A 23,907-nucleotide genomic window follows, 5' to 3' on the forward strand; every position below is an offset into this window, starting at 1 on the left:
GGGGGCGAGCACTCCCCACCCCACCTGGGGGCTCAGACACCTCATTTCTCCATGGTGCTCCCAGGACCCTCTCGAGGGCAGGCTCCCCACGCTCGGGGGCAGCCGGGTGTGCGCCAGGCGGGGAGCACGTCTCCCGGATACCAGGACCCAGTGGGGGCCGCAGCAGCCACACGGACGGCACACCGGGCCTGCACCCCTCCCCTCTAGCACCTCTGCCTCGGTGCCGTGTGGCCCCATACGTCAGGTAAGTGACACTCGGGGTAATTGCCACACGCCACGTACTAAAGACGTATGAAAATAAATATTTGTAAAATAAGCCCAAATCCTAAGCTTTAAGTCTTAAACACCCTCGTATTCTATGTAATTTTTAAATTTGTATTTTTTATTGTTGTATCATTTTTTATTGGTTTTTTAAAAAGTATATTTGATCGAGGTTGGCTGGCTCTGTGGACATGGAACCTAAGAACACTGAGGGCCGACGGTACCACATCAACTGATGGATATTTGGATCATTTCCACTTTGGGGCTACTGTGAATAATGGTGCCGTGAAATTTGTGTACCAGTTTTTATGTGGACATGTGTTTTCATTTCTCTTGGGTAAACACCTAGAAGTGGAATTGCTGCGTAATACAGCACCTCCACGTTTAAACTTCTGAGGAACTTCCAGACTGTTTTTCAAAGAACAGTATCATTTTACATTCTCATTCTTTCCACACTGATCTACAGATTTAACACAATCCCAACTTAAAAACCCAGGATGCTAAAATTTATATTGAAAGGTAGAGGAACTAGAATAGCCAAACAATTTTAAAAACAAGAAAAAAGAGAATTCACACTACCCAATGTGAAGATATAATCAATCACTAACCAGGCAGCTGGTAAGGGACACACACACAGACCAACGAACAGAGCCCAGAAATAATACGCAAATGTTCCTGATTGATTTTGACACAGACAATTCCGTGAAGAGCAACAGTCTTTTCAACAAAGCGTGCTAGGAAGACTGGATGTTACTGTGGTGAATTCTTACAATTTTGTGTTGCCTTGGCATCCACAGGGCTCGGCCCCGCAACACGGCACCATCCTCTGCCTTCTCCCGAGTGCCGCAGGGTGGTCGGCCCAGACATCTGCCCCCTCCCTGCCCTGCTCACCCCAGGGACAGGCCCCCACCCGTGTGGACTGCGCGGACGTGCCCCCGTGACCACCTCCCAGTCCCCACAGAGCTCTCGCCTGCTTGCTCTACACCCACCAAGTAAAACCCCCAGGAAAACTGTTGGAATAACACCCTGGACCCAAAAAAGGCTTTGGCCCACGGGCCCCTTTCCTCTCCTCTCTTCCTGTGCCCCCTGACCTCTGTGGGGTGGGGCGCCCTCCAGGCAGAACCCATAAGTAATGAAACCTGTATTTCCAGCTGTGTCCCTCCTGATCACGGAAGGGCTGCTCTTCACCCTAAAGATCCCAAATTACATAAAGATCATCTTCTGCCTATCCCGCAGACCATGAGAAAATGTAACTCAAAATGGATCCTAGCTCTAAATTTTAGGTAAAACTATAAAACTCTTGGCATGATCCATAAAATAAATTGATACACTGGACTTCACCAAAATCAGCAACTTGCTTTGCAAAGGACACTACGCAGAGAAGGAAGAGACCAGCACAAACTGGGAGAAAATATCTGCAAATCACAAATCTGATGAAGGAGTTGTGTCCAACAACGAGAAAACAATCCAGTCCTAAAATGGACAGGGAAGATGCCCAGTAACTTCAGTCATTAGGACGTGCACATAGAAACCACAACGAGACAGCTCTTCACACCTGTCAGAGCTGATAAAAAGGACCGACGGCACCGAATGCCCAGGAGCCTGGCCGCACAGTGCGGCCATCGACCGGCAACCTCCTCCTGCGCATTTGTACCCAAGAAGCGGAACCTGCATCCACACAAACCCTGTAAGCACAGCAGCATCATTTGTGACCGTCCAAAACTGGAAACAACCCGACGTCCTTCAATGGGTGAACAGTTCAACAAACCCTGGCCCGTCCGTACCATAAAACACTGCCCAGTAAAAAAGGAACCACCCAGTGGTCCATCAACAACCCTGACAGATATCAAATGCATATTTAAGAAGTGCAAGAGGCCAGTTCGGCAGGTCACAGACCGTGCAGCTCCGTTCACATGACATTCAGGGAAAGAGCCGAGGTCAGTGCCCGTTGGCACTTCTTCTGGGCGTCAGCATCATTCTGAATTCTGTCAATGGTTATGCAGGTTATGAGAATCTATACCCGTGTGAACTTACATGACATCATATCAAAAAGGGCAAATTTTACTATACGCAAATTTTTTTTTTTTTTTTTTTGAGACAAAGTCTCACTCTTTTGCCCAGGCTAGAGTGCCATGGCGTCAGCCTAGCTCACAGCAACCTCAAACTCCTGGGCTCAAGCGATCCTCTGCCTCAGCCTCCCGAGTAGCTAGGACTACAGGCATGCGCCACCATGCCCGGCTAATTTTTTCTATATACTTTTAGTTGTCCAATTAATTTCTTTCTATTTTTAGTAGAGACGGGGTCTCGCTCTTGCTCAGGCTGGTTTCGAACTCCTGAGCTGAAACAATCCGCCCGCCTCGGCCTCCCAGAGTGCTAGGATTATAGGCGTGAGCCACCGCGCCTGGCCACTATACGCAAATTAAAAATAATTTTTAAAAAGTTTTCATCAGAGAAAATGTAAAGCAAATCACAAACAAAAAAACAGCCCAAATATAAAAGAAAAAAACTAGGCCTTCCAGAAAGCCTGTAAACTATATCATTAGGAAAGTAATAGACCATTTTAATTAAGAGCCAAATAAAACTCTAATTTGATCAGATTTTATATTTTTAGCCAAAATGTCCTTTTATGACCATACGAGAAACATCGCATGGCGGTAGGATCGGTGGTGACACTGTGTGCACGTCTGGGTAAAGTAGAAAACGTGCTACGATGTCCAGGAAAACATTCTGGGACGTTCAGCACGACCTCGAGCTAGCGAGGCTGCAGCCCACAGTGCTCAGCAGGAAACGCTGACGCCCACGGCCCGTCTGTGGAGGACGCCCAGCTGGCCGTCGAGTCAAGCTAATGTAGACCAAGGTGGCGGTGGGCAGGGGCCCGCGTCTCCCACACGAGGAAAAAGTGCAAATACGTACGCTCAGGGCACAGCCCTTCTGCACATGGTGCTTCAGGGTCTTTTCAAGCCTGGACACGGCCCTGCTCAGCTCCGCCTTCTCCTCGGTCGCCGTGTTGAGCGCTTTTGTGAGGGAATCGTTCTCTTTCAGCAAGACGTCCACAAGCTGGATTTGTAGCTCTGCTGCCATTTTTTTCTTGGAAAGGAGAAAAGAAATATAAATTTGTAAGAATCTTTTTGTCAAAAGGCATGCATATTATTTGTGTTTTTCATTGTCGTTGGTTATTTTCAAGGGTTCTAATTTTAAACTTGTTTGGGGTTTGGTGGGAAGCTTGTGGGGCTGGGCAGAGCTGCCATCATGGGGCAGGAAATAATAAAATTCGCCAAATCACATTTCTCTTTGACCTTCTACAAAACAGACTTTGCACAGAACTGGCTGTGTGAATAGTGTAGGCTCCTTAGAAAGGGTGACCCCGACTGTCCTAATGGCACCACACACGGGGCACATACGTGGTGGCCGGGGAGCCTCATTTGCTCATCCTGGGGGCTCAAGTGTGTATGTCCCTTAAAACAGGTTTGTCATTTCCACGACCAAAAGAGCGTCCAGCCTAGAGAGGGTGGAGACACTGGAAAGGTCACAGTGCCCAACGCAGGGGGGACGGGAGGCACCACGCCCACAGTGACACATAGCCGGCGCAGTCGGTGGGCAAGTGGAGTAGTCCTCCCGCTGCCTGACTGTGCGCTGCTTCCACGACGAACGCTGTGACTTCGTAAATGCCACAGAACATTTATCAGGAATTTATGTCAGCCAGGATTTCTAAACCCCGCAGAGGCAGCCGACAGGGAGCTCAGGATTTCCAAGGAGGACTTGGTTTTCATTTCTAGTAAAGGCGCCAACATAAATATACAATGAGCAGGACCCACGGCATCCAGGCCGTGTGCGGCAAGCGCCGTGAGGAAGGGCCCAGACAGCCGAGCAGTGGCCTCTGGGCAGCACGGCTGAGCCCCTGATGTCCCAGCACACACGTCGGGACCCGTCACCGCACGGCCCACACCGCCCATGGGGCAGGCGCCTGCTCGCACCTTCAGGTGGCAACTGTGAATTCCGAGAAGACAGCAAAGGAGGGAGGAACAAGCGACCAGCAATAGAAAGAAACCAGGGGCCGGGCGCGGCGGTTCATGCCTGTAATCCTAGCTCTCTGGGAGGCCGAGGCGGGCGGATTGTTTGAGCTCAGGAGTTCGAGACCAGCCTGAGCAAAAAGCGAGATCCCGTCTCTACTAAAAATAGAAAGAAATTAATCAGACAACTAAAAATATATAGGAAAAAAAAACTAGCCGGGCATGGTGGCGCATGCCTGTAGTCCCAGCTACTCGGGAGGCTGAGGCAGAAGGATCGCTTGAGCCCAGGAGTTTGAGGTTGCTGTGAGCTAGGATGACGCCACGGCACTCTAGCCCGGGCAACACAGTGAGACTTTGTCTCAAAAAAAAAAAAAAAGAAACCAGGAAGCTGCCTCGGCGTCAGGGCGGCGGGAGTGCAGCACAGGGCGCGGGGGCCCACGCCTCACCTGGAAGGGGGCGGACCTGCTCAGCTCAGGCTTCAGCTCCTCTAACGTGCGCAGTAAAGACGCCACTGCTTTCTCGTTGGATGATGTCCAGTCGCTGATGGTCCTGTAAAAATCAGGGCATGTGAAGGTTCACGCTCATCCCGAATGACCGCTACCCAAAGCGACTTCGGAACCCTCTGCTCAAGAGAGACAGGATCGGTGTGTGCAGCCTCCCCTGGGAGGGACGAGTGACACGGCCGGGGGTTCCCACGGAGTCTGCGCGTCTGTGAGTCACGTCATCCGACCTGAGCCGGAGGAACAGCCCACAGGTGGCTGGGCCTGCGGCAGACGCTGCAGTGGCGTTTGGGGACCTTGACCCTGAGACTGTCCGCTGCGCCAGGAGGCGCCCGCCCGCATCGCCACACACACTGCTTCTCGCTGAATTAATTATTCAAAATGCTGCCCTCCATGAAACTTTGCTTAAAAATTGTGTTGCTCTATGAATTAAGTCCACATATAAACAGGAGAACTACGTTAGCTGAATTTCTGTGTACAGGGGAAAAGGCAAATATCAACATTCATTTTTCTGTTCACACAAAACATCACGGTCTTGGCTCCTTAACAGTCACGTCTGTGTCCCAGTCGTGCGATTGCGGCCCCGAGGGCCTCAGTGACACAGACGCGGGCAGCTGACCTGGGTGGTGAGTAACTGGGAGGGTGTGGGGAGAACCAGCCTACGAGAAACTCGGAAATCCAAGGTCAGGTGTGTTTCGTTTCACAAGAGTTTCCCTAATATGAGAATATACAAAACATGACCTTGTCCATCTTCCAGGGGAGCCCAGACTCTCGGAAGAGGAACAGAGTGTGAGCTTGTTAGAAACTGGCCTGAAAGTGGACGCCCCGAACACTTGGGAAGCTTTCTCAATATGAAGGCCGGGACCCAGGGGACCGAGCACCACGCGGCATGTGCCCACCTGCCCACGGTCCGGCGCACAAAGCTGGTGAGCAGCCCGGCAGCACAGAGCAGCTGCTGCCTGATCCTCTCCAGCTCCTGCTGCTGTTCCTGGAGCTGGTCCGGCCCATCGGAGCCGGGGGCGCCTCGGGGAGCGCCCCGGTGGAGGCCACCGCTGCGGAGCGCCTCCTCCTTTGATTCCAGTTCTCTCACGGTCTGCTGGAGCTGGCGGATCTTGTGCTCCTCACGCTGGCGCTGCAACTCTAACTCTCGCTGTTCACAGCAAAGAGAACACGGAAGACCTTCACGTGAGCGCTGCGAAGGCACAGCTGTCAAGCTAAAGACCAAGGACACGGCAGCACACAGGGGAAGGCCTCGGGTCAGCAGTGGCACCCTCGGGGCAGTGGTCCTGTTCTGCTCGGGTCTCACCCAGGACCCCTCAAACTAACTCGCCACACACGCCCCCGCCCGGGCCTCTGGCTGCCTCCAGCTCAGAGGCCGCTAAATTATACCCCAGAGTCTCTGTGGCAAATGTTTTATCTTCACTTTTGAGAACTACTAGGCTTTTGTCAGGCCTACAGCAAGCACTCGGGGTCCAAAGGAGAGGCACCTGCAACGCTGACAGATAGGAGGAAGCTTCACGGTCCGCTGGCCCTGCTCACACACAGACACATGCATGGGAACGTGTGTGCGCAAGTGCACACGTATGAGCCTGCTGGGGAGCCTGAGCACAGCCTCACGTTGGAGCCAGGTCACCACGTGGCCCCTTGGCCTCGGCCTGACCTCTCTGCACATCAGGCTGCCCTCTGGAGCCCGGCAGGACGGGAGGGCCGACTCTCGCTGCACGGGGGACAGAGGGCCGTGGGGAGGGCCAGGAGGGTGAGGCAGCCTTAGCAAAGGTCCAAGGTCCCAGCACAGGAAGGTGTCAGGGAAGCCGCGGGGCCCCAGGCCCCCAGAGCTGGCCCGCAGCACCTGGGGAGCGGACAGGTGCTCACGGACCCCACCCTCCCAACATCATCGCACTCCACGTGCCTGAGCCCCTAAGCAAGCCAGGATTATCATTTTATCTATTGTCCAGATGAGGAAAGTCAGACACAGACGAACTGATGAGTTCATATTGTCCAGAAAAGATGGAACTGCCTCAGAAATGCCTATGTTGGGAGGCTTCAGCAAGCTACAGCTAGAGGAGGATTCTATAATCCAGACCAAATCACCTACGGTAAAAATAACTCCAAAAGGCTACATTACTAAAAACACATATCAAGTGCAACATGAAGAATAGCTGTTAATTTAACGCAGAAAACATTTTCTTGCATTTATTTTTTAAGCAATCATGTTACTATTCATTTTTATAGAAACATCAAAATTAAATAAAACATTCTGGCTAGAAACTTTAGATATGGTTTGGGGAAGTTCTCAGAAAGGAAAGACACCTTTGAGAATCCCGTGAAGGGTGGAGACATTTCCTCCCGGGGGAAGAAGGGCAAACGTGTGACATCTCAACACGGCCCCAGGTCCAGAGTCATCCAGGCCCCCAGGGGTCCCCTCACCTACCTCACCAAACCACCCAGCCCCTCCTGGCCCTGCTGCGCCCCCCTGTGCACACCTCGACTTTCCGAGACTTCTGATGATACCACACTACAACTATTTTGAAGGTTTTTCTAATCAGCAAAAAAATTTATCATTGCTGACACATAGACAAACCTTGACAACATCATGCAAAGTGCAAGCAACCAGACACAAAGGCTACACGTCGTAGGTTCCGTTTACACAAAGTGTCTGGAAGGACCACTCTCCAGACAGAGAACAGATGAGCCGTGGCAGGGGCTGGAAGTGGGAAACGGGAGTGACGACCTAATCAGTATGGGCCTTCACTCTGGGATCATGAAAACGTTCTAAAACTGATTGTAGTGACATTTGCTTATTTCTTTGAATATACTAAAAACCACTGTGCAACTTAAATTGGACCGAATGGTATGTGAATTATATCTCAAGAAGTTGTTAAAAATATTAATCATATACATGATTTGAACTTAAAAAACTAATATAGCATTTTGTAATCTGATTTATCCTTGTAACATTTAGAAACCTAGAGTTTTTGTTTTTAGAAAGAGATGTTCATTTCTTAATTATTTTACAGTAGGCTAACCACTTAAAAAGACCAGGGCATTGGTTTTACTTGTGTTTTTAAAAACTTTATATAATTTTATGAAATTAAAAAAAAAAACAGAAATAGAGGAGATATTTTTTAAAAAGCTTTTAAAAAAATTTTTAAAGAGGACAAAACAAATGTCAATCCATAAGAAGACATAGGGTATTATTTTATTGGAAACAAAGGCTCTTAGTTGACATAAAATGTATCCAAAACACAAGGGCCGAGCAAAGAACAGAAGAAGAGGGAACAATTCCCAGCCCGTCCGATGAGGCCGTGTTATCCTGATACTAAAACCAAAGACATCACAAGAAAACTGTAGACCAATACCCTGTATGCATATAGACTATAAATCCTCAACAAAATACTAGCAAACTGCTAGCAACACGTAAGAAGAATTACTCACCATGGCCAAGTGGGATTCATCCTAGGAATGCAAGGATGGTTCATCGTATGAAAATCAATGTAATTACCACTACAACACAAGACAAGAACCACAGATCTCAACAGACACCAAAAAAACTTGACAAAATCTAAAACTCTTTCATGATTGAAAAAAAGCTGAACAAACAAGGAGTGGAAGAAAATCACCTGTGATAAAGGGCATCTACAGAAACCCACAGCTAACACTGTACGTAACAGTGAAAAACTGGTCCCCCCCAGGAACAAGGCCCGGGAGCCTGCCCTGCTCTCATCCCTTCTGTTCACAACTGTACTGTACCGTCCCCCAGGGTGACCAGGCAAGAGCAGACGTCCAGACTGAACAGGAAGAAGCAAAGCTACATCCATCTATCTGCAGAGGACGTGGCCTTTCCTTACATATGGAAAGATCACAAAGATCTTCTATGTGGAAAAAAAATCCCATTAAAAAATAGCAGACATAATATGCAAGTTCAGCAAGGTTGCAGGATACAAGACCCATACATAAAAATCAACTACATCGCTACACACTAGCAATGAATAATCTGAAAATAAAATTAAGAAAATAATTCCATTTACAACCACATGAAAAAATAATACATAATACTAAATTTAATAAAAAGGAGTACAAAGCTTATATTCTGAAAGCTACAAAACACTGTTGAAAGAAATTAAAGACCTAAATAAACGGATGTTTTGTGTTCACGGACCAGGAGACTTAAGACTGTCAGATGTCAACACTACCCAAAGTGGTCCAAAGTCTCAGCGCAATCCCTGCAGAGTGAAAAACCAATCCTCAAATCCGTATGGATCCCAAGGAGCCCCGAACAGCCAAAACAATCTTGAAAACGAACAATGTTGGAGGAATCGCGCTTCCTGATTTCAAACTCGCCACAAAGCTAGAGCAAGCCGGTGTGCTGCCAGCACAAGGACAGATGCACAGGCGCGGGCAGAGAGGACCCTGGCGTCGCCCACGCACACGCCCTCGCCCTCCCGTCCCAGGGCCCCACAGGGCACCGCGCATGTCCTCGCCCTCGCCCTCCCACGGCCGGGCTCTCTGAGCTCTCACCAGCTTCTCCTTTTCTCTCTGCCACTTCCTCCACTTCCCCGCACGTGCCCGGCTCTGCCTCGTCTCCGCTCCGCTCCGCGTGTCCTCGGGTCCTTCTGGCTCTTTCTGCCGTGTGCGGGACTGCGCTAAGTCTGCCTGCAACCACGCTGGCTTCTCCCTCTCTCTCTCCAGACAGCATCTCAGCTCTCGTTTTTGGGTCTGCAGAGCCTCCACGGTTGGCGTCAACGCAGCACTTACCTCCTTCTCTCTCCGCAGCTCCTCACAGCGCTTCTGCGCCTCGGCCTCGAGCTGCTGCTGCGCCTTCTCCAGCACCGCCTGTAGCTCCAGCACGCGGGCCTTCTCCTCCTTCAGCTTCCGCAGCACGGCCGGGTGCGCCTGAGCGTCCTGGTGGGTGCCGGCCTCCTGCGTCCTCCGGCTCAGCTGCTCCGTGAGGAGCCGCTCGTGCTGCAAAGCCTCCGACAGCTCCAGCGAGTGGCTCTTCTCCGCCTCCAGGTCCTTCTGCAGCTGGGAGAGCCGGCCCTGCTCCTGCGCCAGCAAGGCCTCGAAGCGCGAGTGCTCAATGCGCAGCTCCTTCTGCAGGTTGTCCCTCGCTGTCTGCTCGTGTTTCAGGGCGACGCAGAGCCGACTGCTCTGCGCACGCTGCTTCTCCAAGGACGCTCTTAACTCCTGGTCGGTGAAAAGGTGGGAAAATCAAATAAAAAGGAAAAGTATATAAATGGTTTTCTTGTCCAAATTTCTGTTCGTATACTTTAACCCAGCAATTGTACCTTTTGAAATTTATCCTATAGACAAAAGTATGAGGTTTTTTTGTCACCTTACCACCCTGGCTGCATGACAAAGGGCTTTGGAATTGGTACTGAGTAAGCACACACATGTCCTGGATTCGGAGACAACCCCTCCCTTCCTCAGAAAATCACTCGCCTGGAGGCTCTGGGACATGCACATCGCGCTTGCTATGAACTGTTACTTCTGTGTTGCTGAAAAACCCTCACCAGGACCGGTGGAGCTGCTGGTGGACTTGTTCTGGACCCACACAACTCTGCAAGACCGTGGCCCCACCACTCATCTGTTGTGTGCAGACCTCCGTACTCTGTCCAGGGTGACCAGCGAAGAGGCTGCGTCCACCTTGCAGACCAAATGCTCGAGGCGGTGGGGACCGCAGAGCAGGGACAGCCATCACTGGTCACTGCACTTGCCCACCTTGTGTCTGTCACTACAAAGGGACAATTTCACCTAAAAGATACAGCCCTATCTCACTGCCTCACACTCCTGTCCACTGGGCACAGCGAGGAAACAGCCTCTGCCTCGGCCCCGCTGCCCAGTTACCTCCAGGGACTTGGAGCTCTGGCCCTCCCTCTGCAGGTGCCGAAGCTGCTGCTCCTCCAGCCGGCTCTGTAGGACACGCTCCTTCCCGCGCTCACACTCCAGCTCCTGAAGCGCAGCCTGCAGGTCGTTCTCCTTGCCGTCCAGCATGGATCTGTGCGGGCGCAACAGGCAGCCCCGTGCCTCGTGTCAGAGATGCTGACGGGGACACACAGGCCAACACCCAGGGGAGGGGCCAGGAGCTCCCAGGTCAGGCAGGGCAGACCCTGGCCACTTTCCCGTCACCCCTCCCGCCCAGACCGTGAACCCAGGAGAGCAGTGTGCCACGCTGCCACACCAGGGCACGCCAGAGGTCATTTACTTCCATGCCGAGAAAATCGTGGCAACCACCACGACACTTCCATCTACAGCCAACAGATCTCGGGGGACAGTGCGAGACGGGCCACGGCCCGTGCCCCACCTCAGCTGGAGGACTTCCTGCTGCACGTTGTCCAGGGACTTCAGCAGCCTCTCGTTCTCCTGCTTGCACTCGCAGAGCTCAGACTTCAGAGCTTTCACGGCACTCTGCTCCACCGCCAGGAGCTTCCGCACCCCGTTGGCTTTCTCCTGCTCCTCACTGAGGGTCTTCTGCAGGTCGCTCGCTATGCATTTTTCCTGCTCGACTTTATATGCCAGTAACTCAACTGGAAAAGATGAAGGAACATCAAATCGCATTATCTGTGAGTTCAAAGCGAGCTGTGTAAGTGATGCTGAAACAGAAACAAACCCGTAGGGGGATGGGGAGGTATTCATTTTGGGAAGAAACGAAGTTTCTATGAACTACACGCCGTCGTTTCTGGTGGGGCCAGGATGGTCACCGAGGTCTCTGTCCTCTAAGCCCTTCTCCTCCCAGGCCCCGCTCTCCCGGCTGGAGTGACGTACCCCCGTGGCCATCCTCAAATGCCACGAACCCACCACTCTACCCCGAGTGCCTCCAACAGAGACAACGCCAGGCCCAGATGGCTTCACTGGAAAGTTCCCCCAAAACTTAAGGAAGAAATAACCCCAGTTCCAGACAAACTCCTCCGGAAAACCTGGAGAGGGCCTGGCGCTGCTCCAACACCAAGACCAGGAAAGGGCACAGAGAGGACACGAGACCAGCGCCCTCGTGAACGCAGGAGCTAAATGCTGGCAGCCCATCCCGATGGCGTATCAAAGGGAAAAGCCCAGGGTGAGAGGTCCCGGCCTGAATGCAAGGCCGCTGCCCTGGACAGAACCCAAACCCAGGGACAGAAGGAACTTCCTCAAGCTGACCAAGGGTGTCTGCCCCTCATGCAGGGTGGGAGCTGATATGCTGCCCCCCAGAGTAGGGGCAAGGAAGGCATCAGCCCAAGGGCAGGACCAGCATGACATACAAAAGAAAAGGTAGGTGGGAAATGGAAAATACGACATCATTTATCCACAGGTGACCCGCGAGTCTACACAAAAATTCCCCAAGGATCTAAGTTGGGCGCAAAAACGTACAGCACACTCTTTAATCGGGGCCTAACACACTCAGTGCCCACACGAGACACCTCCTGCCCGCCAGGCCCCGAGGCGAGGCCTGTCCTGCCCAGCCCCCTCCTGGTTCTGACGGGTCGCGCACTTAGTTCTGTCAGCCGAGAAACGCCACAGCCTCGGCGTCCCGACACCCCAGCAGGCGCCTGACGAGAGTGGACATTTCAGCTCCTGAGAGACCGCACGGCCGAAGGGGCCTCCCCATCCTGCGCGCACACCTTGCCACACAGCTGGGTGCTGGGTGGGCAGGCGCTCGGGGCCGGGCTGCACGGGGGTGGGGGCACAGGCAGCGGCACCCACCCTGCCTGCGCAGCTGGTGCTCCTGCCAGCTCCCGCGGGCCTCCACGCTGGTCAGCGCCGTGCACAGCTGCTGCAGCTTCTCCTGGTTCTGCAGGTGCGTCAGGCGCAGCTGGGCGCGCAGAGCCTGTATCTCAGACAGCAGGCTGCTCCTGTCCGACATGTGGAGGTGCTCCAAGGACTTTTCCTGCAGGTCTCCCTGGGGGGACGGGAAGCTGTGAGCAGACTGAGCACCAGGTGTGGACGGCCCTGCACCCCGTTTCCCGTGCCCTGTGAGCCCGCGCTCCATCTGCTCTGGGACAAGCCTGCTGCTTGTGAGTCTGGTGCGGGGACACAGTGGCCCCTGGTGGCCCTCAGTTCCAGGCACCCTTGCCTTGCAGCTTTCAGGCCTGGCGTGTCAGAGCCAGGCCGTGCTGAGCTGTTGAGGGCATCACACGTGGACCGAAACATGATTTCCTCCATTAGTCACAACCACATTCCAAGGCTGGGAGAAACGTGAACTGAAATTTACATACTAAACAGACTCTGTCTCCTTTTCCGCCAGAGCTGGGCTCCAGGAGTAAGTCAAGGCACGGACACAGGGCTATCACTCACCTGCGCGTGGACGACCTTCTCCAGCCTCTCCAACAGGCAGTCTCGACCCCCTGGGTCTGAGCCGCCACGTCCAGGTTGCAGCTGGAGCTTCAGCATCTTCCATTCCTTGTCAAATGCCTCCTGCACGACCTGCAGAAACTCTCCTCTCCAATCAAGGCACACGTCGGCAGGTTCCTAAAACATCGAAACAAGAAACTCGGTGTTCTCACAAACGCGTTCTGCAGGTGTTATATGACTGAATGTCTGTGTCCCCCAAATCCACGCTGAAGCCCTAACCCCAGAGGGCCGCCACCCGAACCTGACCCTTCCGGCACCCTGATCTCAGACATCAGCCTGCAGAGCAGGGAAAGGTCACATCTGCCACCTGGCTGCGGCAGCCATGCAGACTGACAGCTGTTCGCGCAGAAATTACTCTGACAGAAGAGATGACACACAGTGTCAGGATCACTGAGGGCACAGGAAGCAAACGCTGCCATTGTAAGCAAAGAAGAGACCACGAAAAAGATGATGAAATAAGCAAGACTGAGCGATGAGCGAAATGTTGGCAAACTTCCTTGCTTCTTTTTCCGCTGCTATACCTGTGAGGCCCTGGTCTGCAGGGGCTGCCCTGCTGGGCCAGCCCAGGGCGGTCGGCGGTGCACAGGGAGGACCGTGACACACCCACTGACATCCTGTGGGCACCAGCGAGCGCCGGGCACGTTCCAGGCACCAGGACCAAGCCCCTTCCTCCCCGGTGAGCTCCGACCCCAGCTCGGAGAAGCAGAGGGAAGAGCCCCAGGGCTGGCGTCCCTGGTGCCAGGAGCAGACTGGCAGGGGGTGGGGAGGGGCAGGAGGACACCCCTGCCAGGCCGGGTCCTCACATGACCCCATGTGACCAGATCAGACCCCCCGCAGCTCAGCCCAGACAACCAGCCGCTGCAGCCAGGACCCTCCGCTGGGAACTGCCGCAGGTGGGGCGGCCAGGTTTCTCTTCCGTTTGTTTTTGGCTTCACTAAATCAAGCCCTGCACACCCCTCTGCGGACAGAGCTGTTGCTGTAAGCTCCTTAAATTCTTTCAAAAAAGGGGTATGTGAGGTTCAAAACAAGACTTTTATTGGAGTTTACATCTAGGGTAAAAAAAAAAAAAAAAGCTTTTTCTTTAGTTAAAAAGAAAAACCTGTGTTTTCCCACTTATGGACCAAGCAAGTCCTTTACCTTCTCTCCTTTTTGCGGTGCTGCTTCCAGGAGGCCCTGCCCCTCCCTTGGGATGGGGTCCAGGGGTGCGCATGGCTCCCCTCTGCTCAGAGCGCCGGGGGGCCCGCGGCTCTCTGACAGGGCCAGGATCTGGCGGCTCTCCTCGCGCACCATCTGCAGCAAGGCCTGTGGCGGGAAGAACACGTCAAAGTGGGAGAACCAGCCTGACCCCACTGTCCACATGCTGTGCTGCCCGTCGCCCCGTGAGGAAGGGAGCGGTGGAGACAGACAGCTCATGAGGCGCATCCGTGGGCTCCACTCTCCTCCCCGAAACCTTCGGAGACAGCAAGGAAGCCAGGAGAATGTCTGTAAGAGACACCCCCAGGACGGCCCCACAAGTCCCCCCACCCACAAGTGAGACCCACTCCTGGTCTGTGTTCCAGAACGAGCGGCCCCCACGGGCACGCAGGGCCCTTTCTGCCTGATGGCAAGACGCCCCCCCGCCCCCACCCCCACCCCCGCCAAAGGGGCCAGCACAGACGGTGGCCACGGGCCCTGTGGGTGGTAGGTTGGGATGGCCCAGCCCACCAGGGAGCCCACGGCTGGGCCCAGCCAAGGAGGAAAGGGCAGGCCTCTGTATGGGGACGGGACGTGCTCCTGGACAAGGCTCGCCTTTGCAGTCAGGCACCCGGAAAAGCCGTGGCTTTCCTGCCGCCTGAGCGTGGTGAGCCAAGGGGGACGTGAGGAAGGAGCACACTGGCGGGGGGAACACACACTCCTGGCCGCTGCAGCCAAGCCAGGGTGGGGCCTGCCTGTTGGGAACGCCCCAGCCGCTGCGCGAGCCCAGAGAGACGACCCACAAGCGCCAACTTCAGGGAAAACATGCAGAGCAGGACACAAAGGCCCTGGAGTCATCCTCACGGCTCCTGAGGGTGGTTCGCTCCCAAGGGGGCAGAGGGCAGCCCAGACACGGTCACCCACCGTAAGGTCAGACCCCAGAACCAAAAAAACAAATCACAGTCACTTCCTAACAGATGGTCATATGTTCTGATCCCTAAATTCGGGAAGCTCAGTCCCAGTTCTGTCTCTCTGGTGATTAAAGCACAGGTGCGAAAGGTGCCACAGGAGGAGCCGGTGCCCTCTCCCAGGACACGTGTCCAGACACCGATGGCATAAAACCAGGGTGGCACTTGAGCTGACGGAGCCATCAGGGTGTCAGGCTCGGCACCGAGACGCGGCTCGGGCTGGAGAGGTAAGAGGTGCGGCGGGCGCCCCCCTCCCTGCCAGCCCTACCTTCACGTGCTGTGCCTGGACGTCCTTCCCCTTCATGGCTCCCGGTGGCTGTTGAGACCTTCTGGAGATGGGGCCATCGGCGGGAGCCTCGGGGCCCTCTGATCGTGGGCTCAGTTTCCCTCCAAAACCCAAGCCGTCACCTAAAGACATCACAGGGTCTGGGTCAATGGGGGGGTTCCTCGAGGACACACGGCAGAGCGCAGGGCAGAAGGACAGGACCGGTGACGCCCCCGTCTGTGGCACCCGCTGAAGAGCATAGAGGCGGCCACAGCAGAGGACACGACTTTTATAAAACGTAGTAAGATGAGAATTGCAACGTTAAGAAAAAGCATGTTTTGCATATTTACTATGTTAATGTCTGTGATTTAAACATAAACTTACGGGTGTCTGAGCTCACTCCACTCAGGAAAAGGGGAACATGCCTGATGAGGGGGTGGAGCGAGGCCCGAACCCAGCCGGCCAGGGCTGAGGAACCCAAGCGTGGCCTGGAACCCGAAACACCAGGGTCCTCGGTCTGGTGGGAGGGAGGCCGACGCCAGCCCACGGGAGCTTGGGTGCAGGCACTCAGGAAAGCGAGGCAGGGGCACGTCAGGGACAGAGACATAGCTGAAGAAGCGTCTGAGGAAAAACAGCAACCCACTCAGGGGCAGCAGCTCAGGACACGGGCGGAGGACAAGGATGCCAGGGAGACAGGCCCCTCTGCGCTGACAGCCCTCCCTGGTGAGTGGAGGCTGCAGTCCATGTGCTTAGACATGCACAAGAAACGTCCTGACATGAAACACAGAGAGCACACTGGCAAGAAATCAAGAGTAAATATAGCAAACAGAAGAAAACCTCAGAAAAGTTATAACGAACATCTTCAGAAAAATCAGAAGAACACTATTCATGAAACAGGAAATGAAGCACTAGGAGCAAGGAACAGTTAGGAAATAAGAAACCGCTCCTAGAAATTTAAAATACAAGGACCGGGCGCAGTGGCTCATGCCTGTAGTCCCAGCTACTCGGGAGGCTGAGGCAGGGGCATCGCCTGAGCCCAGGAGTTGGAGGTTACAGTGCACTGTGCCAATGCCATTGCCCTCATGGCTAGCCAAGAGAGCAAGACCCTGCCTCAAAAAAAAAAAAAAAGACACAGCTGAATGGGTAAAAAGACAAGACCCAACTGCATGCTGTCTGTAAGAAACCTACTTCACCTATAAAGACACACATAGACTGAAAATAAAGGGATAGAAATACATATTTCTAGAAACCAGTGGAAACCAAAAACAAGGAGAAATAGCTATGCTTCCATCAGATATAACAGATTTCAAGACAGTAACTGTAAAAAGAGACTAAGAGGTCAATTCATCAAGAGGATATAACAATTCTAAACAAATGTGCACCCAAGACTGGAGCACCCAGAGACAAAGCAAATACCAGAGCTAAAGAGAGACCCCGATACAATAATCACTGCAGAGCCCAACACCCCACTTTCAGCAGGAAAACCAACAATGAGACGTTGGACTTAAATCTGCACTGAAGACCAAATGGACCTTACAGATGTCTACAGAATATTCCATCCGACAGCTGCAGAATTCACATTCTTCTCCTCAGTTCGTGGGTCACTCTCAGGGATCGTGTAAGGGCGGCCTTGCAAACGCAACAGGAAAATACCTAATCCTGCAATTTCCCCAGTGACAGGTGAAGATCAGTCCTATGGGCTCTCTCACTCACAAGGCACCCTGCTGGAGTTCTGTTTTGCACAACTTCTGAAAAAGCAGAAGGGATGGGAAAGAGATGTAAATGTCTCTCTTTCAAAATTGTTTTTTGAGAATGTGCTTTTACAGAGTTCCTGAGTAAACAGCAGGAGAACAAGCTGCAGCCTCAGCCATATCTTAAGGACAGAGCCACATCTCCCAGATCTCCAAGGAAAGGCAGAAAGCCACCTTTTGGACTCTGACATCCTTGCAGTTTTAGTTATCGACCTGCTGCCGCTGTTGTTATCAGCTGACAGCCAACACTTTCTTTTTTCATCCCCCTTAAAATCAGTAAGCGACTTTGCCTCCCTGCTGGCATCTCCCTTCTCTCTCTTTGGGATGCCATCTCTCTCTCTCTCCTTCCCTCTTCCCCCTTTCTTTGTCTCTCTCTCTCTCCCCCACCTCCTCTAAAGGGATTAAGTAAACTTTTTTACTTTTAAACCTTAATTTCTGCATGAGAAATCTTCATCCACTTGCACTGTGAGCACCTACTAGAGCACTTCCCACCCTAATAGACAGACCGTATATTAGGCCACAAAACAAGTCTCAAATTCAAAAAAACTCAAATCATACCAAGTATTTTCCTTGACCACAATAGAATAAAACTAGAAATCAATAACAGGAACACTGGAAAATATACAAACACATGGAAATTAAACAATATATATGCTCCTTAATGACCACTGGGTCAATGAAGAGATTAAGGAAATTTAAAAATTTCTCAAAACAATTGAAAATAGGCCGGGCGTGGTGGCTGATGCCTGTAATCCTAGCACTCTGGGAGGCCGAGAAGGGAGGATCACTTGAGCTCAGGAGTTCAAGAACAGCCTGAGCAAGAGCGAGACCCCGTCCCTACTAAAAATAGAAAGAAATTACCCAAACAACTAAAAATAGAAAAAATTAGCCAGGCACGGTGGCAAGTGCCTATAGTCCCAGCTACCAGGGAGGGTGAGGCAGGAGGATTGCTTGAGCCCACAAGTTTGAGGTTGCTGTGAGCTAGGCTTACGCCACGGCACTCTAGCCCAGGCAAGAGAGTGAGACTCTTGTCTCAAAAAAAAAAAAAAAAAAAAATTGAAAATAAAAACACAACATATTAAAACCTAGAACACAAGCAGTAAAAAGAAGAAAGTTTATAGCAGTAAGTGTCTACATGAAAAAAGTAGAAAAGCTTCAAATAAACAACCTAACAATACATCTCACAAAACTAGAAAAACAGGAGCAAACCAAACCCAAAATTAGTAGAAGAAAAGAAACAATAAAGACCAGAGCAGAAACAAATGAAATGGAAACCCAAAAATCTCTTTATAATGTATTTTGTATCGATTTAATTTGTATAAATGATGTTCTTGCCCTAAAAAAAAAAAAAAAAAATCAATGAAATGAAAAGTTTGTTTTTTGAAAAGATAAAATTGACACACCTTTAGCCAGACTAAGAAAAAACAGAGAAAACCCAAACAAACAAAGTCAGAGATGAAAAAGGGACATTACAACTGACACTGCAGAAGTCCAAAGGGTCATTAGAGACTATGAGCAACCGTATGCCAGTAAATTGCAAAACCTAGAAAAACTGGACATATGCCTAGACTCATACAACCCACCAAGTCCGAACAAGGAAGAAATCCAAAGCCTGAATAAACCAATAACAAGTAACAAGACAGAAGCAGTAATGAAAAGTCTCCCATCAAACAAAAGCCCAGGACTCAAAGGCTTCACTGCTGAATTCTACCAAGCGTTCAAAGAAGAACTAATACCAATCCTACCTAAACTACTACAAAAAATCGAGGAAAAGGAAATACTCCCAAATTCATTCTATAAGGCTTGTGTCACCCTGATACCAAAAGCAAAAACACAACAAAAAAAGAAAACTCTAGGCCTATATCTCTGATGAATATAGACACAAAAATCCTCCATAAAATATTGGCAAACCAAATTCAGAAACACGTTAAAAAGATTATTCATCATGATCAAGTGGGATTCATCCCAGGGATGCAAGGATGGTTCAACGTAGGTATGAGGTCATTAAATATGAAATGTCCAATTTTGAATCAAAAGTTTAGTTTATTATATCTCAAACAAGAAACAGTACAATTAATCAAAGCATGTGTCTAAAGTACCAACAGTTTTGCCATCTTTAACGATAGCTTGTTTATGCCAGCAGCAAAGAAGCCTGGAGAGTGAGTGGTAATGAAATGGGAAAAGGAGTTTTCCACGGTTTGTTGAGAATTGAATATTTTTCCTTGCGAGAAGTGGTAGATAGTTGGCGCAAGGTCTGGTAAATACAGTGGATGACAGAGATTTTCCAAGTCCAGCTTCTGTAGTTTGAGCAGCGTTGCCTGTACGGCATGTAGTCAAGTGTTGTCTTGCAAGAGGATTGGCCTGTGCTATTGGCCAATCTCGGCTGCTTAATCACAAACATCCTCATCATTTCATCCAGTTGGTTGCAGTAGACATCCGCTGTAATCGACTGACCAGGTTTCATGAAGCTGTAGCAGATAATATCAGCACTGGACCACGAAACAGACACCATTACCTTTTTTGATGAATATTCAGTTTTGGATTGTGTTTTGGCACCTCATCTTTATCCAACCATTTTACCGAATGCTTGTGATTATCAAAAAGAATCCATTTTTCATCACATGTAACAATACGGTATAGAAATGATCACCTTTATGTTGTGACAGCAAAGAAAGGCAAGCTTCGAGACATTGCTCTTCTGATGCTCATTTAATCCATGCGGAACCCATCTAACCAGCTTCTTTACCTTGCCCATTTGTTTCAAATGGTCCAATATTGTTGAAATAGTAACGTCAAACCTTGCTGCTCATTCACATGGAGGTTGAGATGGATTCGCTTCCACTACAGCTTTCAGCTCATCATCATCCACCTTGGTCTCAGGTCACCCATGTGGCTCATTTTCAAGATTAAAATCACCAGAATGGAACTTCTCAAACCATCGACGTACTGTGCGTTCATTAGCCACATCCTTCCCAAATACTTTCAATGTGATTCATCGTATCAACACAGCAAAGGACAAAAACCATATGATCATTTCAACTGATGCTGAAAAAGCATTCGATAAAATTCAACATCCCTTCATGATAAAAACTTTCAAAAAAAACTGGGTATGGAAAGAAATTTCCTCAATGTAATAAAAGCTATAAATGACAGACTCATAGCAAATATGACACAAAAAGCGGGGAAAAGATCCTGAAAGCCTTTCCTCTACAATCTGGAACAAGACAAGGGTGCCCACTTTCACCACTGTTATTCAACATGGTACTGGAAGTTCTAGCTGGAACAATCAGAGAAGAGAAAGAAATAAAGGGCATCCAAATTGGAAAGGAAGAAGTCAAATTGTCCTTGTTTGCCACGATATGATCTTATATCTAGAGAAACCTAAAGACTCCACAAAAAAACTATTAGAACTGATAAACATAAACAAATTCAGTAAAGTTGCAGGATACAAAATCCACATGTAAAAATCAGTAGCATTTCTATATGCCAATAGCAAACAATCTGAACGAGAAACCAAGAAAGTAATCCCATTTACAATAGCTGCAAATAAAATACCTAGGAATAAACTTAACCAAAGAGGTGAAAGATCTCTACAATGAAAACTATAAAACACTGATGAAAGAGATTGAAGAGGACACAAAAAAATGGAAAGATATTCCATGCTTGTGGAAAGATTCAATATTGCTAAAATGTCCATGCTACCCAAAGCAATCTACAGATTCAATGCAATCTCCATCAAAATACCAATGACATTCTTCACAGAAATAGGAAAAATAATCTTAAAATTTACATGGAAACACAAAAGATCCAGAATAGCCAAAGCCTTTCTGAGCAAAAAGAATAAAACTAGAGGAATCACATTACCTGACTTCAAATTATACTACAGACCGGTGGTAACCAAAATAGCATGGTACTGGCGTAAAAACAGACACATGGAACAACAGAACAAAGTGAAGAACCCGGCAATAAATCCACACATCTATAGTGAGCTTACATTCAACAAAGTTTCCAGAAACATACAGTAGGGAAAGGACAGTTTCTTCAATAAATGGTGCTGGGAAAACTGGATATCCACATGCAGAAAAATGAAACTAGATTCTTCTTTCCCACCATATACAAAAATCAAATCAAAATAGATTAAAGACTTAAATCTAAGACCCAAAACTATGAAACTACTGTAAGAAAACACTGGGAAACACTGGAGGACACTGGTCTGGGCAAGGACTTCTTGGGTAGTGACCCCAAAGCACAGGCAATCAAAGCAAAATTGGACAAATGGGATCACATCAAGCTCAAAAGCTTCTGCACAGCAAAGGAAACAGTCAACAAAGTAAAGAGACAACCCATGGAATGGTACAAAATATCTGCAAACTACCCATCTGACAAGGGCTTAATAACTAGAATATATATGGAGCTCTGACAACTCAATAATAAAATATCAAATAATCTGATTGAAAATGGGCAAAGGATCTGTATAGACATTTCTCAAAAGAAGGCAAATGGCCAACAGCTGAATGAAGAAATGCTCAACATCATTAGTCATCAGAGAAATGCAACTCAAAACTACAATGAGATACCATCTCACCCCAGTAAAATGGCTTTTATCAGAAAGACAGGCAATAACAAATAGGGGTGAGGATGTGGAGAAAGGAGAGCCCTCGTACACTGTTGGTGGGAATGTAAATAGTGCAACCACTATGGAGAACAGTACGGAGGTTTCTCAAAAAACTAAAAACACAACTAATATATACCCAGCAATCCCACTGCTGGGTATGTACCCGAAGCAGGGGACACGGGGAATTCAGCGTATTGAAAAGATATCCGCGCTCCCACGTCTATTGCAGCACTATTCACAATACCACGATCTGGAATCAACCTACGTGTCCATCATGGATGAATGAATAAAAAAATTGTGGGACATACACACAATGGAATATCCTATAGCCACAGAAAACAATGAAATCCTGCCGTTTGCAACAACGTGGATGGAAGTGGAGAACATTACGTTAAGTGAAATAAGCCAAGCACAGAAAGACAAATCTCGAATGTTCACACTCACATGTGGGAGCTGAGTATTAAAACAATTGATTTCACAGAGACAGAGTAGAGTGACAGTTACCAGAGGCTGAGCGGGGTGGTGGGGAGGAGGGGATGAAGTAGGGATGGTTAATGGTGCAAAACTATAGTTAGTTAGACAGAATGAACAATATTTGATAACACAACTGACTATACTCCACAATAAGTTAGGGTATACTTTGTAATAACTAAAAGAGAGGAACCGGAACGTTCCGAACACACAGAAATGGTAAATGTCTAAAGCAACGGACACCCCAGTTACCCTGATTCAATTAACATACGCGGATGCTGGCACCAAAGGGTTGTGTGTACCCTGTAAAGATACACGGGTACTATGTGCCCATAAGATAAAAAAAATTTAAAAATCGTCAATGAGGCCCAGACCAGTGGTGTCAACTAGAGAAGCAGAATATTCACAGCCCTGCAGTCTCTCACGAAACAAGAAGAAAACCTGGCAGATGCCACCACAGCCAGGGAGCCCCAGGGACTCCACGCACCTCCTGCCCCGAAGCCCAGGGAGCACGCAGCCCCCCACGTAGTCCTGAGGACACTACTACCGTCACCACTCTACTCCTCTCAAATGTGTCCTGAAACCTACAGACAGACGGTGGGATCATTCCCAGTGTGGGGGACAGAGGGTGGGTGGGGGAGGGCAATGTGGGTACAAACGAGGGGCCTCTGCCCAGCCTCCTTCCTGCACAGACGTCTGAACGCAGCGTGTGAGCTGGGCGTCTCCCGTACAGGACACTCTCAGGAAAACGGGCAAAACCTGAGTGTGGTCTACAGAGGACACCAGCCTTGCGCCAGTGCGGGTGACCTGGTGCCCAGCCCCATGCTACGCCGTGGTTACGTGACACACACAGCAAAGCCTGAGGCCATCTCAGGGCACAGACCGACGCGGAGACGGGGCACACTTGGCAAATGTGGACGTGTGGAGTTGGGGAAGGACAAACAGGAATTTTTTAAGCTATTTTGTAGTCTGAAACTGCCAAAATAAAGAGTTAAAAAAAAGATAACTCACTGTCTTCACTGCCGTCATTGTTTTCTTCTAACCCGACAGGAGGTGAACGTAACGTTTCTTGAGAATCGAAAGATGTTATGATAAAATCTTCGACATCTTTCTCCTGTTCAGATAGGAGAAACGTTTAAACAGTCATGAAACAATAAGTAATTACATCACAGAGCTGAACCTGCCAGATGAAAACTTTCTATGGCTTGAATTTATCATCTTCCCACATAGAACCCCAAGGAAAGTGCTCAAAACCCGTGAGTACATTGAGGTCACGCGCTTCCCATAATTTAATCAGATCCGCCCACATCTGTTTAGGGATAAGGCCGCCACTAGCAAACATTTCAGACCTTAAAATTTTTTTGCATGAAATGACAGTATATGGGTATCTCTGATTATATGTATGTGCTAAATTATTTTTTATTTTATCTTACTGAAGACATGCCAAATCCCAAAATAACTGTTAGAAAAAACAGAATCTAACTCAAAAATAATAAATTGAAATAGTCTTAAAATTAATTAACATTATGTGTGAAACCTGTTAAATATGAAACACTACTGAAAATCAA

General features: G+C 49.6%; 1 protein-coding gene across 1 annotated transcript in view; it reads right to left on the reverse strand.

The window, feature by feature from the left end:
* The window catches only part of PCNT (pericentrin), a 104,333-nt gene that overhangs the window by 5,607 nt on the left and 74,819 nt on the right, over positions 1-23,907 (reverse strand). The window contains exons 29-39 of the mRNA XM_012652714.1: positions 23,351-23,453; positions 15,506-15,645; positions 14,234-14,398; positions 13,040-13,213; positions 12,449-12,644; positions 11,073-11,295; positions 10,616-10,766; positions 9,290-9,955; positions 5,671-5,921; positions 4,718-4,820; positions 3,175-3,348 (exon numbers count right to left, since the gene is read on the reverse strand). Of these exons, the coding sequence (XP_012508168.1) occupies positions 3,175-3,348; positions 4,718-4,820; positions 5,671-5,921; positions 9,290-9,955; positions 10,616-10,766; positions 11,073-11,295; positions 12,449-12,644; positions 13,040-13,213; positions 14,234-14,398; positions 15,506-15,645; positions 23,351-23,453 (2,346 nt within the window). The remainder of the gene's footprint in view (positions 1-3,174; positions 3,349-4,717; positions 4,821-5,670; positions 5,922-9,289; positions 9,956-10,615; positions 10,767-11,072; positions 11,296-12,448; positions 12,645-13,039; positions 13,214-14,233; positions 14,399-15,505; positions 15,646-23,350; positions 23,454-23,907) is intronic.

The sequence above is a fragment of the Propithecus coquereli genome, unplaced genomic scaffold, assembly GCF_000956105.1.
Source record: "Propithecus coquereli isolate 6110/MARCELLA unplaced genomic scaffold, Pcoq_1.0 Scaffold399, whole genome shotgun sequence".
Taxonomy (NCBI): Eukaryota; Metazoa; Chordata; class Mammalia; order Primates; family Indriidae; genus Propithecus; species Propithecus coquereli.